General features: G+C 50.6%; 2 protein-coding genes across 3 annotated transcripts; both read left to right on the top strand.

Moving 5' to 3' along the window:
- Positions 1-4,933: 4,933 nt before the first annotated feature.
- On the top strand, positions 4,934-9,789 carry Ptms (parathymosin). The gene is made up of 5 exons (XM_015500687.2): positions 4,934-5,471; positions 8,468-8,539; positions 8,746-8,824; positions 8,982-9,043; positions 9,223-9,789. Exons 1-5 carry the CDS (start codon positions 5,427-5,429, stop codon positions 9,271-9,273), a joined length of 309 nt encoding a protein of 102 aa, XP_015356173.1. The 5' UTR covers positions 4,934-5,426; the 3' UTR covers positions 9,274-9,789.
- Positions 9,790-11,290: 1,501 nt separating this feature from the next.
- Positions 11,291-17,711, top strand: Lag3 (lymphocyte activating 3). 2 transcript variants are annotated; one of them, XM_015500684.2, is made up of 8 exons: positions 11,291-11,684; positions 11,990-12,137; positions 12,536-12,840; positions 13,480-13,743; positions 14,593-14,868; positions 16,498-16,737; positions 17,045-17,172; positions 17,458-17,711. In XM_015500684.2, exons 1-8 carry the CDS (start codon positions 11,627-11,629, stop codon positions 17,644-17,646), a joined length of 1,608 nt encoding a protein of 535 aa, XP_015356170.1. In that variant the 5' UTR covers positions 11,291-11,626; the 3' UTR covers positions 17,647-17,711. The 2 variants fall into 2 exon arrangements, with proteins under 2 accessions (XP_015356170.1, XP_015356171.1); XM_015500685.2 differs by lacking the exon at positions 16,498-16,737.

Below are 17,711 nucleotides of genomic sequence, written 5' to 3'. Positions count from 1 at the left end.
TATATATATATATATATATATATATATATATATATATATATATATATGGCTATTAAAATTTAAAGTTAGGGTTGGAGTGTAGCTCAATGGCAGAGTGCTTGCCTAGAATGCATGAGGCCCGGGTTCCATCCTCAACACTGCAAAAAGGAAGTAATTAATTAAAATTAAAAATTCACGGGCTGGGATTGTGGCTTAGTGGTAGAGCGCTTGCCTAGCACATGTGAGGCCCTGGGTTCGATCCTCAGCACCACGTAAAAAATAAATGAATAAAATAAAGCTATGGAAAAAAAAGTTACCTCATTAAAAAAAAAAAAGAATTTACTGGCTGGGTGCGGTGGCACAAGTCTGTAATCCAAGAAACTCAAGAGGCTAAGGCAGGGAGATTGCAAGTATGAGGCTAGCCAGACCCTGTCTCAAAACAAAAAAATGGAGAGGGCTAAGGAGATATGTAGCTCAGTGGTGAGGCACCCCTTTCAATCCCCAATATTAAACAAACAAACAAACAAAAAAACCTAAACTAAAAAACTTCACTTTCTCGGAAAATGCACTAGCCACATTTTCAAGTGTTCAATAACTACATGTAGCTACTGTATTGGAAAGAACAGATGAGGAACATTTCCATCATCACAGAAAGTTTTATTGCATAGAGCTGGAAAGCACCTATAAATGATGTTCTCCTTCTGGGCTTTTCTGAAGACCATGAAAGCTTTTTGAAGAGTACATATAAGGGAAGAAAGCTAAAGAAGGACAGAAGAGGCTTGGGCAATAGCAAACTATTCTAGGTGTAAAAGAGGTCATGAAGGAGAGCATAAAGAATATGAAAAGTCAGTCAAGAATCTGAAGGATAGGTATAATGATAAAACCAATTCTTTTTACTGGAGAGAAAGTTCAGGGAGAAGTAAAAAAGCCAGAGAAATTTTAGTTCTGATGTTCAAACATGAAAGATAGTGACCACTGGAACATCAATAGTTAATGACAATCTCAAATCAGACAAGCTCCAAGCCTGGTATCTTGGCAGCATGTTGTATGTTGATGTATATTTTCCCACCCCACCTAAAGAAAAAAGGTTTTAAAAAGTAATCTCTGAGATTGGATCCAAAATGATATCCCTGGGCCAGGAAATAAATCATTTATTGAGCTCTTCCTCTTGTGCCTAGCATTATACACAAAAAGATATTAACAGTATGGGTGGAAGACCAAGGAAGTCTGTTTGGTGTTAGAAACACTGGACATGAAGCTCTGCAAAGTCGGGAGAGATCAGGGATAGACTCCAGGAATGGAATACTAAGAGGAAATACTATACAGAGAGATTTGACTGATGGAAAAAGAGTCCTGGATACAGGTCCCTTATCAGGGTGAGCCCTTATCAGCTTGTACTTTGATTTACCAAGCTCTCTCCATCTATTTCTTGAGGCAGGCACCATGTCTTTTTCATTCAGCTTTGTGTCTCCATCATATAACATAGTCCTGACTACCTAGTAGAAGATCAATTACAGTTTGTTGAAGTGCAAAAGTTAAGCTTTTTATGGAGGGGCACAAAGAAACTTTTCCTTTTTTTTTTTTATATGGGGAATTAAACCCGGGGTGCTTAACCATTTTGCCACATCCCCAGCCCTTTTTTATATTTTACTTTGAGGCAGGGTCTCACTAAGTTGCTTAGGGCCTTGCTAAATTGCTAAAGATAGCTTTGAACTCACAATCCTCCTGCCTCAGCCTCCCAAGCACTGGGATTATATGCGTGCACCACTGTGCCCGGGTCCTTAAAATGTTTTTAAATTAATTTAAATGTAAGTAGAATTTTGATGACTGATAAAGACCAATTAGACTAATAGCATTCATGATGAATTGTTGTGAGGGTTATTTCTTATTTAACACTGTTGGGCATAACATACTGAATATGATCCAAAGTTAGATTGAGTGGGTTCCTCTCTCTTTCTTTCTCTCTTCCCCCCCCAACCCCCACCTCCCTGAGCCCATCTCTTCTCAATTCTCCAGACTTTTTTGGGGGGGGGAAAAAAAGCAAAGAAAAAATGGGGAATAGGTTATTGAGAGTGGAATGGGGATAAAAAAGTAAAATGAGTGGAGATGGCCCCATACTCAGGTTTCTGTCCTCTAATGCCTTGAATGACAACTAGACTTTCCTTTGCATTTAACCTCTGGGCTAAATATACACACTGAAAAAATTCAGGAAATTGGAGAGGGAGAATTTACTAAGAATAACATGGAAGTAATTAGAATTGAATTTTCTTCCACATTCAGTAGTAAGGTAAGTTTCTAGGATGTCAGATCAGAGGGATCAGGCCTCTCTTGTTGTCACCTGGTCTTCTTTTTCCCACTTTCAGAAAATGTGTAAGCAGCACAGTTTCTCCATTCAACCAATGGGAGAAATTCTCAATTGGGCTGTAGAGTAATAGAATTCCAGGAATCTGCAAGCCTCCACAAAGGCTCAGAAGTAGTTCTATGAAAAGGAGCAAAAACTGGCATGTAACACCACTGGCCCCAGAGACTAACTTCAAGGATTGTTGGGGTAGATTTCCAGTATCTCACTCACTACAAATTCATCCTATCTAATTTCTAGCTTCTTTCTCTTGAAGCCTGGGGTCCAACCAGCAAGAGAAAAGATAAGGGTTGCTTCCCCCTTGCAGGAAAGGAATTAGATCCAGCCTCCAGCCTCCTAAATTTTCTCCCTCGAGTCCCTGTGGACCCTAGTGTCCAAGCTCTTAGATTCTCAAGGCGCTCCCTTGGGCCTTGGGACAGGATTCCCATTCTCTGCCTCTCCATCTCCCTGGAATTTTCCACTGCAGCTGCCTCCGCTCCCAGACACCCCTCCCTGGGCAAAATTCCCGGCTCCCTCCGCCTCCCCTTCCCTAATCACACCTCATTCCCACCCCCAGCCCTAGGCCCAGCCCACAGTCCGGCCCACACCCCACGCTAACCCTGGTGGTCTCAGTTAAAGAAGTGGGAGGCCAGACACTTTATGAAAGGGTGAGGAGGGTCCACATCTCCCTTCAGGGCGGGGGGAGAAAGGACTGTGGAGGGGCTGGTCCCCTGTGGGGCTGGAGTGGGGGGAGTGGCCCTCCTCACATCCCCATATAAGGCAGGGCAAGCAGCTAGGCTCCTGCATTGGCTGATTCAAATGAGCATTCCACCTGGCAACAGGGTTTCTATTGGTTCTCAGGAAAAATAGGAGGAAGGTGGATGGAGGTTGTTGGTGGCGGTGATTGGAGGGGGGAGGGGAGTGGAGGTGACCGGGGTGGGGGGCGGTTACCAGGGCAACAGGGTAAGAGCCCAGCAGGGTGTCCGAGACAGCAGGCGGGGCAGGGAGGTGGAAAGGGGGGAAAGAGGAAAAGAGGGCGGGAGGGAGAGGAAAGAGACCGACCAGGAGGAGCGAGACTGGGAGACCTTGGGGGGGGGGAGGGCTAAGAGAGGGGACGGGTAGCGAAAGAAGGGGAAAGAGGGAGCTAAACGAAGCAAGAGAGAAAGTACAGAGATGGAGATGGTGAAAGATCGCCAGAGACATCAGCCAATGAGTCAGAGAAACAGATTGAGAGAGGGAAATGGAAAGATCTCAGAAAAAAGATGGATAGTATCAGGCAAGGAAAAACCTGGGTGGAGCCCCAAGATTTCTGAGGAGACCAAGACTGAGAAACTGATAGAAGAGTCAAGAGAGAAATTGCGAGGTGTGTACATCAAGGAATCAAAAGATGGTGTACTTAAGCACTGTATCATAATGATGATGATGGCTCAACAAGGAATGCCCTTTTATTAAGAAAATGAAATGATAAAAAGGTGAAGAGTAATTAATGACAAATATGGAATATGACACACCAAAGATACACTTTCTTCCAAATCACAACCTCCAGCCCATTCACCTTACTGATTTTTAGTACAACCCAGGTCCCCGACCTGAAATCCCAAGCTTCTCAAAATGACCCAAACACACCGTGGTTGAGGGTGAGACTAAAATGTCCAGAATAGGGTGGGGCTGGAACTCCAGATCTGGACGTGTATTATATTTGCAAAGTCGTGTATTATATTTGCAAAGATGGCAGCAGGAGAAAGAGAAAAGCAAACAGAGGGAAAATGTAAAAAAAAAAAAAAATAGGACATGAAGAGGAGTTAAGGAAAATCAGCTAATGATATGGGGCCAGGTTGACTGAGTCAGATAAAACAAAAAACAGCATTGTCTAGGAGAGGGAAAGAGTCCTAAGGTGCAAGGGTAGAAGAGGATCAGTAAGAAGTGGAGAATTGCTTTCAGAAGAATGAAGACGTAGATTGTTGTAAGAGAGGAGTCTAGGGAGATGAATAAAGAGGGCTGAAAAGAAACAAACAAACAAAAAAATCAGATAAATAAAAGTGAGGTTAGAGAGGCGAGTAATAAAGGTGGAAGTTGGAGAGAGGAAAGGAGGTTGCAGGGCCTCTGATTCCCCCTCAGATCACAGTAAAGAATCAGGAAGGGAGGAAACGGAACAGGGCCACAGAGGTCAGTTTCAGCAGGCGAGAAGGCCAGGCTGCCCTTTTCCGCTCTCCCATCCCTTCCTTCCTTCTCAAGGCCACCCAGAGAATGTGGATGGACGACTAAGATGGGAAATCTAGCGTCATGGAGAAGTAGCTTTCAACCAACCTTCCTCCTCTTCTTTAAGCTTTTGGTTTCTCAAATACCTGCTCGGCCTCCCGATCTGCACCCCCGCCCCGCCTCTTGGCAACATCTCAGGGCTTTTTGGGGTCAGTAGGATTCTGGCCACCTCGCTAGTCCGCCCCCAGAGCCAGACTCCACATTCGCAGGCAGTAGGTTGGGATTCGGAGAGGTGTCTCCCCGCAGGAACCCCACCCCTTCCCACCTCCTCTCCCCACTCTTCTCTCTCAGCGGCCGTCAGTCTCTCCATTTCCCCCTCCTGGTCTCATTCTCCCTCCCGCCTCTTTCGCTCTCCCTCCCCTCGCTTTCATCCTCCTATCCCCACCTCTCCAACCTCCTCTTTTATCCCCCTCCCATCTCCTCTCCTCCCCGCTCTCTCCTGCCCCACCCCTGGGAAGCCCCTCCCGTCGGGCAGCGCCGCCTTATAAGCGGGTTCCCTTCCCGGGGGCGGCAGCGGCTGGTCGGCGGCAGCTCTGCTGGTGCGGGGGCGGCAAGCTCAGGACCCAGCGACCGCGGCCAAAGCGCGCCGGCCACCGCCCGCACCGCCCTTCCGCCCGCCCTCCGGACGGCCGCAGCCCTGCGGGTCTCCGCTCCGGACCCACCCCCGCCCCACCCCGCGCGCCTCTGCCGCCTCTTCCAGAGACACAGCTTGCCGAGCGGCCGCCGCTGCCGCTGTCGCCGCCGTCGTCGCCACCGCGCTAGGTTTCGGCCGCGGCCACCCTCCGCCGTCCAGGGCTTCTCCGTCTCGGCCCCGGGACCCCGGCTCCCCGCCAGCCCCGGCCCCGGCACCATGTCGGAGAAGAGCGTGGAAGCAGCGGCCGAGTTGAGCGCCAAGGTACGGGCAGGGGCGGCGGCGGCCGGGCCTCCGCGCGGTCTCTGGTGGCGGTGCGATCTACGGCCCTAGGCTGCCCCCGACGGCCCCGTGCGGCCCTGGCGCCCCGCTCCCGGCGGACCCCACTCCGCCCTCCCCCAGCTGCCCGGCCTGGCGCTGGTTACCCCGCTACGCGCGGCTAGCGCCAGCGCCCTCTAGCTTCCCTGCGCGCACGGCGCCTCGGTCCTGGCCTTGCCGCTCGGTTCCGCGCCCGGCCACCACCGCGTCCCCACCCCCTGTGGCCCAACCACGCCCGCCTCTACCTTGACTGCTTTCCCGTCGGAGCTCTCCGTGCCTCGCTTTACATTGTCCCTTTCCTGCATCCCGTTTCTCTCTCTCTCCTCTGAGTCCGACCTCACCTTTCCGCTGCTAAGCGGTTTGAGATCCTCAAGTGTAAACAGGACTCTCCCGGGAGGCTACTCCTCTCGGGCCCCTCCCCTAGCGGCCTGTCCCTTGCTTCTCTCCCCGGACGGCATCTGCCTCTTTTCTCTCATTGCCTCCTTTCTGTCCATCGCCATGCATTCCTTTCCCAGCACCGGCTTTCAGTTTTCTCTTCGTTTTCGCCTCCCCCGACCCCGCCAAAAAATCTTGAAAACCTAAAAATCAGAAGGGGGTTGGGAATAGCCTTTGGAAAAGATGAGACTTGGCACTTCATGGCCTTGCACGGAGCTGTCCTTGCCCTCATCAGCTCCCTTCCCGGCCTCATCCCTTTGCCCTTGCCCCTCTTCCAGGCTTCCTCTAATTTCCCTAGGGAACCTGCGGAGTGTCGCTTTGGGAAATTAATGCGGCCAGGGTTTGGGGGCTGGGAGCTGGATTTTGTTGGGGGGGGGGCGTTGCTGAGGAGTCACACAGTTCTCTTGGAGGCCAGGGAAGTACAAGGGGGGAAGACAGTGGGAGAGGACACATGTATGAGCTTTGACAGGTGTGCCTGTGTGGCCCTCCGGTGGGCTGTGCGGTGGCATGTGACTTCAACGAGTAGGTGTCTTTGTATGTCTAAAATCTAGCGAGTGTGTGGGACTGCCCTTGTCAGTTACATGTGTGCGTGTGGAGATTTAGACGTTCTGGAGCCATGTTGTTGCTTTGTGAGCACCGAGTAGCTCCACTGTGCTCTTGTGCTGTCTCAAGAGTGTGCCAGAATGCCCAAACACCGAGCCATGTGTCTCCAGATCGCGTGGGCGCTCCTCTGTGGCTGTGTGAATCAGTATTAGCCTGTGTCAGTGAGTGCCTGTGTTGAGGCCAGAGAGCTGCTTAGCCCAAGACCTAGAGCCCAGGTCACATACTCTCCTGGAAAAGGGATCATGGAAGGACAGTGACCAGAAGGACAGTACAGGGGAGGAGAGGGTCTGGCCCCTTGGACTTTGGACTCTGGTAGTCTCTCTCCCTCTCCCTCCCTCCCTTCAACTGCCCAGTTAGAAAACTCAGGCCAGGATCTTATCAACCTGGTACAGGCCCCTTAGGGAGAAGCTGAATTAGCCCCTGGGTCTCTTGATCCTGGATATAGGGAAAAGCCCACTAGGTGTTAGAATTGCCAAACCTGCCTTGTGGCAAAGAAATGAAGACAGCAGAGTAGGATGAAATAGATACTTAAAGTTAGAGGGTCAGGTGTGCTATGCTTACCTTGAAGGTGAGAAGGGAATTGAGTGTGCCCTAGGCCAGCCTATTGGCACCAAGCCCCTCTCTAATCCCCAGTTCTGTTCCAGGAAGGACACACCCTCCCAGGGTGATCTGTTCATACACAAAACTTCCATCCACATGGAATCAGGTACACAGAGTTGTACACCAACACCAGATCAGATCTCAGGAGGATATCTGCAGTGTCCTCAGAACCTGCCAAGTGATGGGATAGGGAGAGGACTGAATCAGAAGGCAGGTGTGGTGTCCAGAGGGGATGCCCACATGGGTATCCACCGGAGATTGGATAGGAGATGCCCATGGGCCAGATCAGAATAGGACAAGTGTGTGCCTGCCCACATCTTGGGGTGAAGGAGAGGGGCAGTGTGGTGGGAAGGTTCACTGGATGGTACCTGCCCCATCCATCTTCCCATTCCCCTGTTTTTTGCTCTCTTCATCTACCATGTCTTTCCTTTACATGTTTCTTTTATCCTACTTTTATCTACATTTCCATCGGAAATGGCCACTTCTACTCTTCCATCACACCAATGTATAAACTATGGAGATAGGAAGGAGGAAACTCCTGAAGCAGTTTTGGGATAGGCATGGTTAAAATGGGAGTAAGGTTTGGAATTATGCTGGGGTGCTCTCTCTCTTTCTGTAGAGTTTGACCAAGTAGGATTTTTTTTTTTTTAAGTTGTGGGTTCACATAATATTTTATTTATTTATTTTATGTGGTGCTGAGAATTTAACCTAGTGCCTCATGCATGCCTGGCAAGCACTCCACCATTGAGCTATAATGTAGGACCATGTAGGATCTTGATCATTAGGGAGACACAGATTGGGAGAAACAAAGGCCTGAGGGGCTGAAGGGGAAGCTGGAAGAGATGCCCAAGAGAGAAAGTACTCAGGAAAAGGCCCCAGAGGTAGACAAAAGGCAGAGGAAAGCCGGCAGTGGGAGGGGGCAGGCAAAGGAGGAGGAAGGACATGAAGGGGGTGGGGCATTGAGGCTGCCAGCAGATGGAGGGGATTTGCTTTGCTGAGCTGAACTCTTCAGCCTGGGAGGTTTGGAAGAACTTGACAAGGATGGGGATCAGTTACCTTGGCTGCCTGTTCCCCTTTCATTGGGACTTTTCTCACTCCCCTTGGGTCTTAGGGAAGAGGTGTCAGGTGTCAATCCCTCTGTGGCCCTAATATAAGGACCCTGGTACCTCTGTTCTAAGCTGTGGCCACCTTCTTCACTCACACACCTCTAAACTTAATGCAGAGAGTGAGAACCAAGTCTGGAGGGACTGAAGGCCTGCACATCATTTGTGGTGAAATAAAGGTGACTTCTTTTTCCCTTGCAGGATCTGAAAGAGAAGAAGGAGAAGGTGGAGGAGAAGGCAAGCCGGAAAGAGCGAAAGAAAGAAGTGGTAGAGGTGTGCAGGGGTCAGGCGGGAGGTGACCACACGTGCTCGACCATCTTCCCTCCCCATTATTACATCCTTCCTCCAGCTACCTTCTTGGGGTGTTGGCCCATGTCCCACTGTCCCACCCTGAGGCCTGTTGTCACCCAGTCCCCCTTACCATGGTATGTAGAGGCGCGCAGCTAGCCCAACAATACTCCCTATCTTGATGCCCTCAGGAGGAAGAAAACGGAGCTGAGGAGGAAGAAGAAGAAACTGCTGAGGATGGAGAGGAGGAAGATGAAGGGGATGAAGAAGGTGGGGAGGGGCAGTGGAGGTTGGGCTGGAAAAATCAGGGCTAAAAAGAACAGAGTCAGGGTGGGTTTGAAGACCTGAAACAGGGCTGAGGGCAACCACAGGGGGTCTTTGCCAGAGCTTCCTGCTCTTCCCCAATGACCCATTTCTGGCTCCTCAGATGAGGAAGAAGAAGAAGAGGATGACGAAGGGCCCGCGCTGAAGAGAGCTGCCGAAGAGGAGGTTTGGGCTGGTTGCCGGGCCTGAGGGGCTGTCAGGGATGCAGCAGGGGCTGGGTGCCCTTTGGACTTGGACCCAGATCCTAGTGGTGGCACGGGTGGGGGCTGGAGCATGGCCAGCTGGGACAGGGGGAGGTCCCCTCTCCCATTTTACAACTATCCCAACTCTTTTCCTCTCCACAGGATGAAGCGGATCCCAAGCGGCAGAAGACAGAAAATGGGGCATCGGCATGAGCCCCCTGCCAATGGGCTGGGGGTAGTAGGCCCCTGAGGGCCTGGAGGTGTGGGTGGGAACAGACAAGTACAGCCACCCTTCACCTGGCTCCCTGCTCTGGATCCTGCACCAGAACTGCCACCCTTTCTCCCCAGCCTTCTCATTTCCGCCTCTCCAGACACTGTCCCTCCACCCTCACTCTGCCATTGTTCCACCTCCTGACCTGCTCCATTGAGCTCCCCAGCTGGTCCCCAGTGGCCCTTCTCCCCTCCTTGCTCTCTGCCTCCCTTTCCTCACCCACCATGGCACTTGTCCTCGTCCTTGGGTAGCCTCTCCTACCTACTCTCTGCATCCCCCAGCCTCATGTCCTGCCCTATCCCTCTCCTGCCTGATCCCTGGGTCTCCCTCAGATACCCTCCTGTCAGACAGCGCCAGGCCGGGGTGGGGCCGGGGTTGGGGCCGAGCCCCACAGCTGCCCCCCTCCCCTCCCCTTTTTGTATAATTTAATAAAGAAATGGTCGCGCTTCTGTTTTTAACCTGTCTTCTGCTTTCCCGGGGTCCAGAGAGTACACTGAAAGGGTAGAAAAGGATGAGGGTGACTGGCTGACCTCACACTCAACAATTCCAGAAGACAAGTCAGGCTTCCAGGGATGCAGTGGAAGCCTAGCTCTTCTTTTGAGAGCTGACTTATGTCTTGTTTGGCTTCTTGGGGATGCTCCTCCCCAGCAATGCACACACTTCCCTGCTAACCCACACAAGATCTAGACACTGCTGAGCCCAGTGGAAAGCTACCAGCTCTATTGTGCTGAACCAGGCAAATAGAAACAGCCCCAGAAACAGGAAGTCCCGCCCTTGAAGTGGGAGAGGCTAGTAGACTTGGGTCTCTACTTCCTAGGATCTGGAGGGAAAACTTCCTGGCATTGAAGATGCCCTCTGCCTGACACAGGAAGCTCCTTTCCAACAAGCAGGGGAGAGCTCCAGAATTTGTTCCCAGGCCTGTCTCCTTGTCACTGGCCCTCCAACTCTTCCAGCTGGGCTCCTTGGGCTCAGAACAAGAGTTGTCTGTCTCAGCATTCTTTCTCTAACCTTTCTGCCTTAAATTTGATCTGGTATAAGATTTAGCATTTTTTCAAAGTCTACATCACCCTTGCCCTTAGTACAGAACCTGTGGATTGGAAACTTTGGACAGGGAAGAGGGATTGATTAATTGTCAACACTGGAGATAAGGAAATACCCACAATTCACCCAGGGTCAGGACCACACACTAACAGCTTTTGCCTTCATATAAATTATTAATTTTTGGCAAATTATTAATTTTGGGGGGAGTGGGGTACTGGGGATTGAACCCAAGGGTGCTTAACCACTTAGCCAAATCCACAGCCCTAAACAAAGTTGTTTAGGGCCTCCGTAAGTTGCCGAAGCTGGCTTTGAACTTGTTCTGAGTCACTGAGAAATTATTAAATCTTTTTGAGAATTAGTTTCCACATCTGTGCAATGGAGGAGAAACATTTCATGAGTGACTATATATAAAGTGTCCAATATAGTGACAGGCACAGAATGAAGGCTTGAAAGAATGTAGCTATTCACACACTGACATTCCCTTCCCCACTTCTACTGTCATGTAGGGTGCAGTGAAGTTTCATTTCTATCTTGTTCCCAGAAGACACTGTATAGACAGCTGGGGAACAGGTCTACAGGGGTAAATGAAATTCTGGGAGGTTAAAGGAAGGAGGAGATGAGCAGAGAAGGAAGACGAAAGTGTGAATGCTGGGACTGAGGAGGTAGTTTAGAGATGGACAAGTGGGTAGTTCTCAAATATTTGGAGAGAAGAGTGTGAAGTACCAAGGAGAGGGAAGAGTCTGCAGGGTGGGGAAGGGTGAGAAGGCGGTGGTGGGGAGACCCAAGACTGAGGAAGTAAACAAGGGGAGCGCTACCTCAGAGGTGGAGGGTGATGCTGCTGGGAATCAACCCCCTCAGACTTTCCACTGCAAAGCGAAACCATAAGCCCTGGGGTGTGGGGGGCGGGCAATGGGGAGGGTGGAGGGAAAGCAGAAGGACAGGGGCCAGGGCCCTGGGAGCAGTAGAACAACATCCCAGCTCAAGACAGCCACCTTGCCTCTGCTCTGCCCTCTGCTACTCACAGTCTGGTCCCTGGGGTGTACCACCCCTGCCTTATCTGGCCATCTTTCCCCTTGAAATTCAGCCTATTGGTCCTCCTTCTTTCCAGGCCTCCCTCTTGGTGGTCTCCTTTCCTCTAGATTTCCTCCCTCTACCTTTCTCCTTGTAGAATTTCTCTTCTATTCCTCAGACCCCCACTCCCTTTTCTGACCTCCTTTTTTTGGAGGGTTCAGCTCAGCCCAGGCCATAGGGGAGATGTGGGAGGCTCAGTTCCTGGGTTTGCTGCTTCTGCAACTGCTGTGGGTGGCTCCAGGTAAGGTGGGGATGGGGGGAAGTTTGACCTCCCGACCAACAAGAGGGGGCCAGCAGGGAGCTCTCCATGGCTTGAAAGATCCTGAGGTCCTTAGCTCTGTGGTGGAGTCTTCTAATGCCTTTCTTGAGCAAGTCTTTGCACTCCCAGAGCTTCTCTTCAGTCTCTCCCTTGGCAGAGAAGAGGCAGAAAGAAACCCAAGCCCTTCCTCTATCCTGTTTCTCATTTGGGAAACATTGAGGTCCTTCTGTACTCTTAAGTCTCTTGGCGCATGGCCTCTCCCATTGGCCTCTCTTTTGCTTCTCCAGCAGAGGCTCCAGACCCTGGGAAAGAGGTCCTGGTGGTGTGGGCTCAGGAGGGGACTCCTGCCCACCTTCCTTGCAGACTTACAATCCCCTTCCAAAATCCTGGTCTTCTTCGGAGAGGAGTTGTCACCTGGCAGCATCAACCAGACAGGTATGTACTCCAAACATGGGCAACAGAACCTCCCAATCTAGCACTAATGGTATCCAGACATAGCTCAACATCCAAACCAGTCTGGTTCCTTCCTCTGAGATGTCACTCCCTCTGAAACCAATGACAGCCTCCCCTTTCCTCATGCACCCCTTCTACCCTTCCTCTGCAGGCTGCTTTCCTACATCTGCATTCCAGAGTATGTAACCTCTCCATTAGTGGATGGTGCTGGCCCAACAGGAAAGGGGATGGGGTTGGTGTGTGAGTGTGTTGGGGAGTGCTTTGGAAGTCAAGAGATCTCTTGGGGGCGGGCTTCCTCTACCTCAAAGCGTTTTTGGACTGTATCTTCTCCGGGACTTCTTAACCCCTAATTTCTCAATTTCATTATTTCTCTTGCCCAGTGACCCGCCTGCTCCCACCCTAAGCCGTCCCTTGTCTAAAAGCTTCGCCTCTGTGGTGCCCTCGCCCCGGGGCATGGGGCCCCAACGCTACACCTTGCTGAGTGTGGCTCCAGGAGGCCTGCGCAGCGGGAGGCTGCCCCTGCAGCCCCGCTTCCAGCTGGAGGAACGCGGCCTCCAGCGCGGGGACTTCTCACTGTGGCTGCGTCCTGTTCTGCTCTCCGACGCTGGCGAGTACCACGCTGCAGTGCGCCTCAAGGACCGCACCCTGGCCTGCCGGCTCCTTCTACGTGTGGGCCAGGCCTCTAGTAGGTGGGGCGGGAGGAGGGAGAGCCGTGGGGGAGGTGGTCCCCCATTCCCCGCTGTTGCACCCGAGGCAGGAAGGGCTGCGGTAGAGGCTGTGCCCTAGGCCCTGCCTGAGGGCCTCCAGAAGGGTACAGGAAGCAGCGGGAACTTGATTGATGAGTGAAAGGTGCCCCAGGAGAAGCACGTGTAATGCAGGGAGGGCCCTTTGGAGAGATTGTGTCACCCCTGGAGCCCCCCTCTCTTTGCCCACCCCACAGTAGGACTGCCCTGGCGGAGGTGGGGAGGCACCTATTCTGCAGAGAGAGGGTAGAGCATGGGGCCACAGTGATTCATTTCAGATATGTTTGGAATGGAGGGGCTTCATGGGCATCCTCAGGCAAGATCCAGAGAAAGAGAAGGGAAAGCGATGCCTAGTAAACTGGGGGCAGGGGATAATGGAAAGAAATCAAGGACTCTTAGTGATCCACATTAAAACTCCTCCAGGTGCTAGCTACTGAGCTGGAGGAGAGTAGAGGTTGGGGGGGAGGGGAGAAGGTAAATCTAAAACAAGATCCCTGTTTCTGGGAGCTTCTGGCTTGGTTAGGCCCTTAGGTTGGAATATGTTTCCGTTGGGGCTGATCAAGTCTTCTTTCTCCTTGCAGTGACTGCTAGCCCCACAGGATCTCTCAGGACCTCAGATTGGGTCATTTTGAACTGCTCTTTCAGTCGTCCTGACCGCCCAGCTTCTGTGCGCTGGTTCCGGGGCCAAAGCCAAGTCCCTGTCCAGAAGTCCCCCCATCACCATTTAGCTGAAAGCTTCCTCTTTCTGCCCCAAGTCAGCCCCTTGGACTCTGGGACCTGGGGATGTATCATTACCTACAGTGATGGCTTTAACGTCTCCGTCATGTACAACCTCACCATTCTGGGTAACTACTCTAATCTGCCTTTACCCTTGACCACTACCCCTTCCTACCCCACCCACATTCCACCCCACCCCCACCCCCCTGACTCATGGGTCCCAAAACTAGTTTCTCAGCAGTTGGTATCACTTCTGATTGCTCTGGGCCTACATGCCTGACCCCTTTCTTCTCTGGCAACCTTTTAAAAATTTATTTATTGCAGCATTGGGGATCGAACCCTAGTCTCCTGCATGCCACTGAGTTGCATCCCCAGCCCCATGTGGCAGCCTTTTAACTGCCAGTTCCCCTTCTAGCTTTTCTCTTGGCCATCAGCCTCATTTGCCAACCTTTGGTTTCCTGCTTGCCCAACTTACTTTTTCTGGATCTCACTCCCCATATGTTACTGGGGATAGAACTCAGCATCACTTTACCCTTGAGCTATATCCCCAGCTACCTACCCTCTTTTTTTTTTTTATTTTTTTATTTTGAGACAGAGTCAAGCTAAGTGGCCTATGCTGGCCTCAAACTTGGCCTTGAACTTGTAATCCTCTTGCCTTAGCTTCGGAAATTACTGGGCTTAATGGCATGTACCACCATGTTAGAATCACTTTCTGGATTTCTGAGCATCCTAAATTCATCCACCTTACTTTTTCCTTAGCCCTCTTCTTAGCCCAATCTCCCTGCCCGCCCCCCTCACCTTTTTTTGTTTGTGGTACTGGAAATTGAACTTAGGGCCTAGCAAGTGCTTTACCACTGATCTGCATCCCCAGCCCCAATGTCACTCCTCTGCCTCCCTTCCCTACAATTGCAGCATTCCCATCCCACTACACTGGAACATTTCCCTTGGCTTAACTTTGGGTTTCCTTCTCTCTCCAGGCCTTGAGCCCTCAGTGCCCTTGACAGTGTATGCTGGAGCAGGTTCAAGGGCTGAGCTTCCTTGCCACCTGCCTCCTGGTGTGGGAACCCAGTCTTCCCTCATTGCCAAGTGGTCCCCTCCTGGGGAAGGCCCTGACCTCCTGGTGGCTGGAGACAATGGCAACTTCACTCTTCATCTAGAGGCTGTGAGCCTGGCCCAGGCTGGGACCTACACCTGCCACATCCACCTACAGGGGCAGCAGCTGAGTGCTACCATCACTTTGGCAGTCATCACAGGTTAGCCCCAGGTGGGAAAGGAGTAGTTCTCATCCCAGGGGAGCAGGGACTGGGAGAAGGGCTGGTCAAATACTGCAAATCCACTCCATGATGCCAGGATCACAAGTTGTGGCTTCTTTATTCATCCCCTTCATAAAGAACCGAAACTGAAAATCTCCCCATTGAGTCACAAAATAAATGTTCCATTGTTCTCTAAGGGACTCCCCTGCTCTGAACTGGTGGGAGGGTCTGAGAAGTTCCGAGAGGTGACAAAAGCTTGAATGATTCAAAGTAGGTAGAATATATTTCTAGAATTCTTTTTGCTTTGGGGCTAGGGCTCTGGTTAAAGTTTCAGGAAGTTGCCTGGATTTGGAAGGAGTTAATAAATCAGCCCCTTGGTCAGCAAATATTTACTGAGCAAGGGTTTTTTAAGACAGTATAAAACAAACAGAAAAAAAAAGCATTCAAAAAATATGTTAATTGATTGGTAGCTATTAGCCATGACATTTTAGCAACATCTGCAGTAGTTACCTGTCACCTGTTACTGTTTAGTAACAGTAGCACCACATAGTAGGTGCTTAATAATGCATATTGGTTGCAAAAATAAATGAATACACTAATAAATAATATGCCTCCTCAGAGTCAATTCCAAATATCTACCTGCTTTGAGAATTTCTACATTCCTCAGCCTCATCCTGAACCCCATTATTGTCTTATGCCAATTCACTTTCTCACTTAGACTGTCATTAACTCCATTGGAATTCCACTCATCCTAACCCTGGAGTCCTCCTTCCTCACGTCCAGTCAGTCACCAAAGCCCACCTATTCCTTCTGTCCAGTGTCTTCTTTTAGGCCAACCATTTTATGTGCAACAACTCAATTGGAGAGATATTGTTACCTCCATTTTATATTTTGTTTTGTTTTTGGGGTGCTGGGGATTGAACCCAGGGCCTTGAGCATGTGACGCAGGCTCTCTACCAGCTGAGCTGTAAACCCAGCCCACCCCCATTTTATGGAGAAGGAATGTTCTCAAAGTCACACAGCTGGGACATGCCAGACTCATTGTCTAAACTCAGGTGTCTGTGTCATCAAATCTTACCTCCCCCATATGCCATACTCAGACAGGTCAAGGCCCTTCACCATTTGTCTGCTCCAAATATCCTGTAGAGCTTTGAGAATGCTCTGTCTCTCAACCACTGGGTCAGTTCACTGTCTTCTAAACTTTCAGAAAGGGGGATAAGTTCATTCAGAGGTACCACAAAGGCAGTGGGCACTGATGTGAGTCAAATCACAGAAGGGGGACTATTGCAAGGCATATTGGGAGCCAAGTTACCTGATTGATATTGATGGTGTGAGCATTTCAGGAGAAAGTAATATAAAAGAATCTGAAATAATATTGCTTATGTGGCCTTTAGTGCCAGTTTGAGTTTGAACATGTTCTAAAGGCAATAGGGAATCTGGAATGTTATCTGGAATGAGCAAGGGGAAATCTGACCAAGCATTGTCAAGATTAATTTGACTATGACCCTTAACCTTCTTCCCAGCCTTGCCCTACCAGAGCCCTGGTGAAAGCAGGGTGACTGAGAATCTGTGGTATTATAACCAGGTCAGGACCCCAAGAGATCTCCTCTCTCTAATTTTTTTTTTCAGTGACTCCTAAACTCTTTGGGTTACCTGGCTCCCTGGGGAAACTGCTATGTGAGGTGACTCCAGCATCAGGATATGAGCGTTTTGTATGGAACCCCATGGACAGGAGGTCCAGGAGTACCCCAGGACCCTTGTTGGAGATGCAAGAGGCCAGGCTCCTTTCCCAATCCTGGCAATGCCAACTTTACCAAGGAGAGAGGCTTCTCGGAGCAGTGGTGTACATCCCAGAGCTGTCTTCAACAGGTCTAAGGCCCCAAAATGCCATGGCCCCAACTCAAAAGCAAATCATCTTGATCACCCTTCCAGAACTCCTCCTGCCACTCCCCATCCCCAGCTCTTTTCTTTCAATATCTCTCCAATTGAGTTGTTGTTCTAGTCAGGGACCTGACCTCAAGTCCAGGCCTCACCCATTGCTCCTACTAATTAGTGGAACCATCCTGGACAAGTCCCTGAAACTCTCTGGACCTTATTGCATCTGTAAAGTATGAGAGAGTGGCACAATGTCCATGTTATCCCTGACCCTATTCCTAATTCTGTGTTTTGTCTATAGGTGCCCAACGCTCTGGGAGAGCCCCAGTTACCCTCAAGGCAGGCCATCTCTCTCTCCTCATCCTTGGTGCCCTCTCATTGCTCCTTTTGGTGACTGGAGCCCTTGGCTTTCACCGTTGGAGAAGACAGGTGAGCCAGGGATACTCACCCCACTGGCTTCCTCTCTCAATTTCCTCAGAATGCTATCTGGCACCTGTCTCAGGGAAGATGATCAAAATGGATCCTGAATTTGTCATCAGCCCTCCATCTTCCTTCATAAGTTTCCACAGGGACCTTCTTATACCTGGGAAGCTTGAAGGGGCTGAGAGAAGGCCCTGAACCAGATGGAGAAGACAGAGGACTGGGGAAAAAATAGAAGGACTCAGTGTCCTTCCTATTCCTTTTCCCTTTATCATTCTCCATCTCTTCTCTCAGTGGAGGCCCAGAAGATTTTCTGCCTTAGAGCATGGGATTCACCCTCCTCAGTCTCAAAGCAAAATAGAGGAGCCTGGGCAAGAACCAGAGATGGAGCTGGAGCCAGAGACACAGCCGGAGCTGGAGCCACAGCAGGAGCCAGAGCCTGAACTGGAGCTGGAGTCAGAGCTGGAGCCAAGGCACCTCTGACCTGGGGCTGAGGCAATCAGCAGATCTCAGCAGCTCAGACCAAATAAATCCCCTGTCAGCAGCAA

Source organism: Marmota marmota, unplaced genomic scaffold (assembly GCF_001458135.2).
Source record: "Marmota marmota marmota unplaced genomic scaffold, marMar, whole genome shotgun sequence".
Lineage (NCBI taxonomy): Eukaryota > Metazoa > Chordata > Mammalia > Rodentia > Sciuridae > Marmota > Marmota marmota.
The sequence above is the reverse complement of the archived record's forward strand: the minus strand, read 5'-3'. Positions and strand labels throughout refer to the sequence as shown.

Bases quoted from the DNA above. Each gene is read 5' to 3' on its own strand.
- Ptms (XM_015500687.2), top strand. From the start codon at position 5,427: ATGTCGGAGAAGAGCGTGGAAGCAGCGGCCGAGTTGAGCGCCAAG. The intron at 5,472-8,467 runs GTACGGGCAGGG...TTTCCCTTGCAG, and splicing joins CGGCCGAGTTGAGCGCCAAG to GATCTGAAAGAGAAGAAGGA. The intron at 8,825-8,981 runs GTGGGGAGGGGC...CTGGCTCCTCAG, and splicing joins AGATGAAGGGGATGAAGAAG to ATGAGGAAGAAGAAGAAGAG.
- Lag3 (XM_015500684.2), top strand. From the start codon at position 11,627: ATGTGGGAGGCTCAGTTCCTGGGTTTGCTGCTTCTGCAACTGCTGTGG. The intron at 11,685-11,989 runs GTAAGGTGGGGA...TTGCTTCTCCAG, and splicing joins ACTGCTGTGGGTGGCTCCAG to CAGAGGCTCCAGACCCTGGG. The intron at 16,738-17,044 runs GTCTAAGGCCCC...TTTTGTCTATAG, and splicing joins CCCAGAGCTGTCTTCAACAG to GTGCCCAACGCTCTGGGAGA.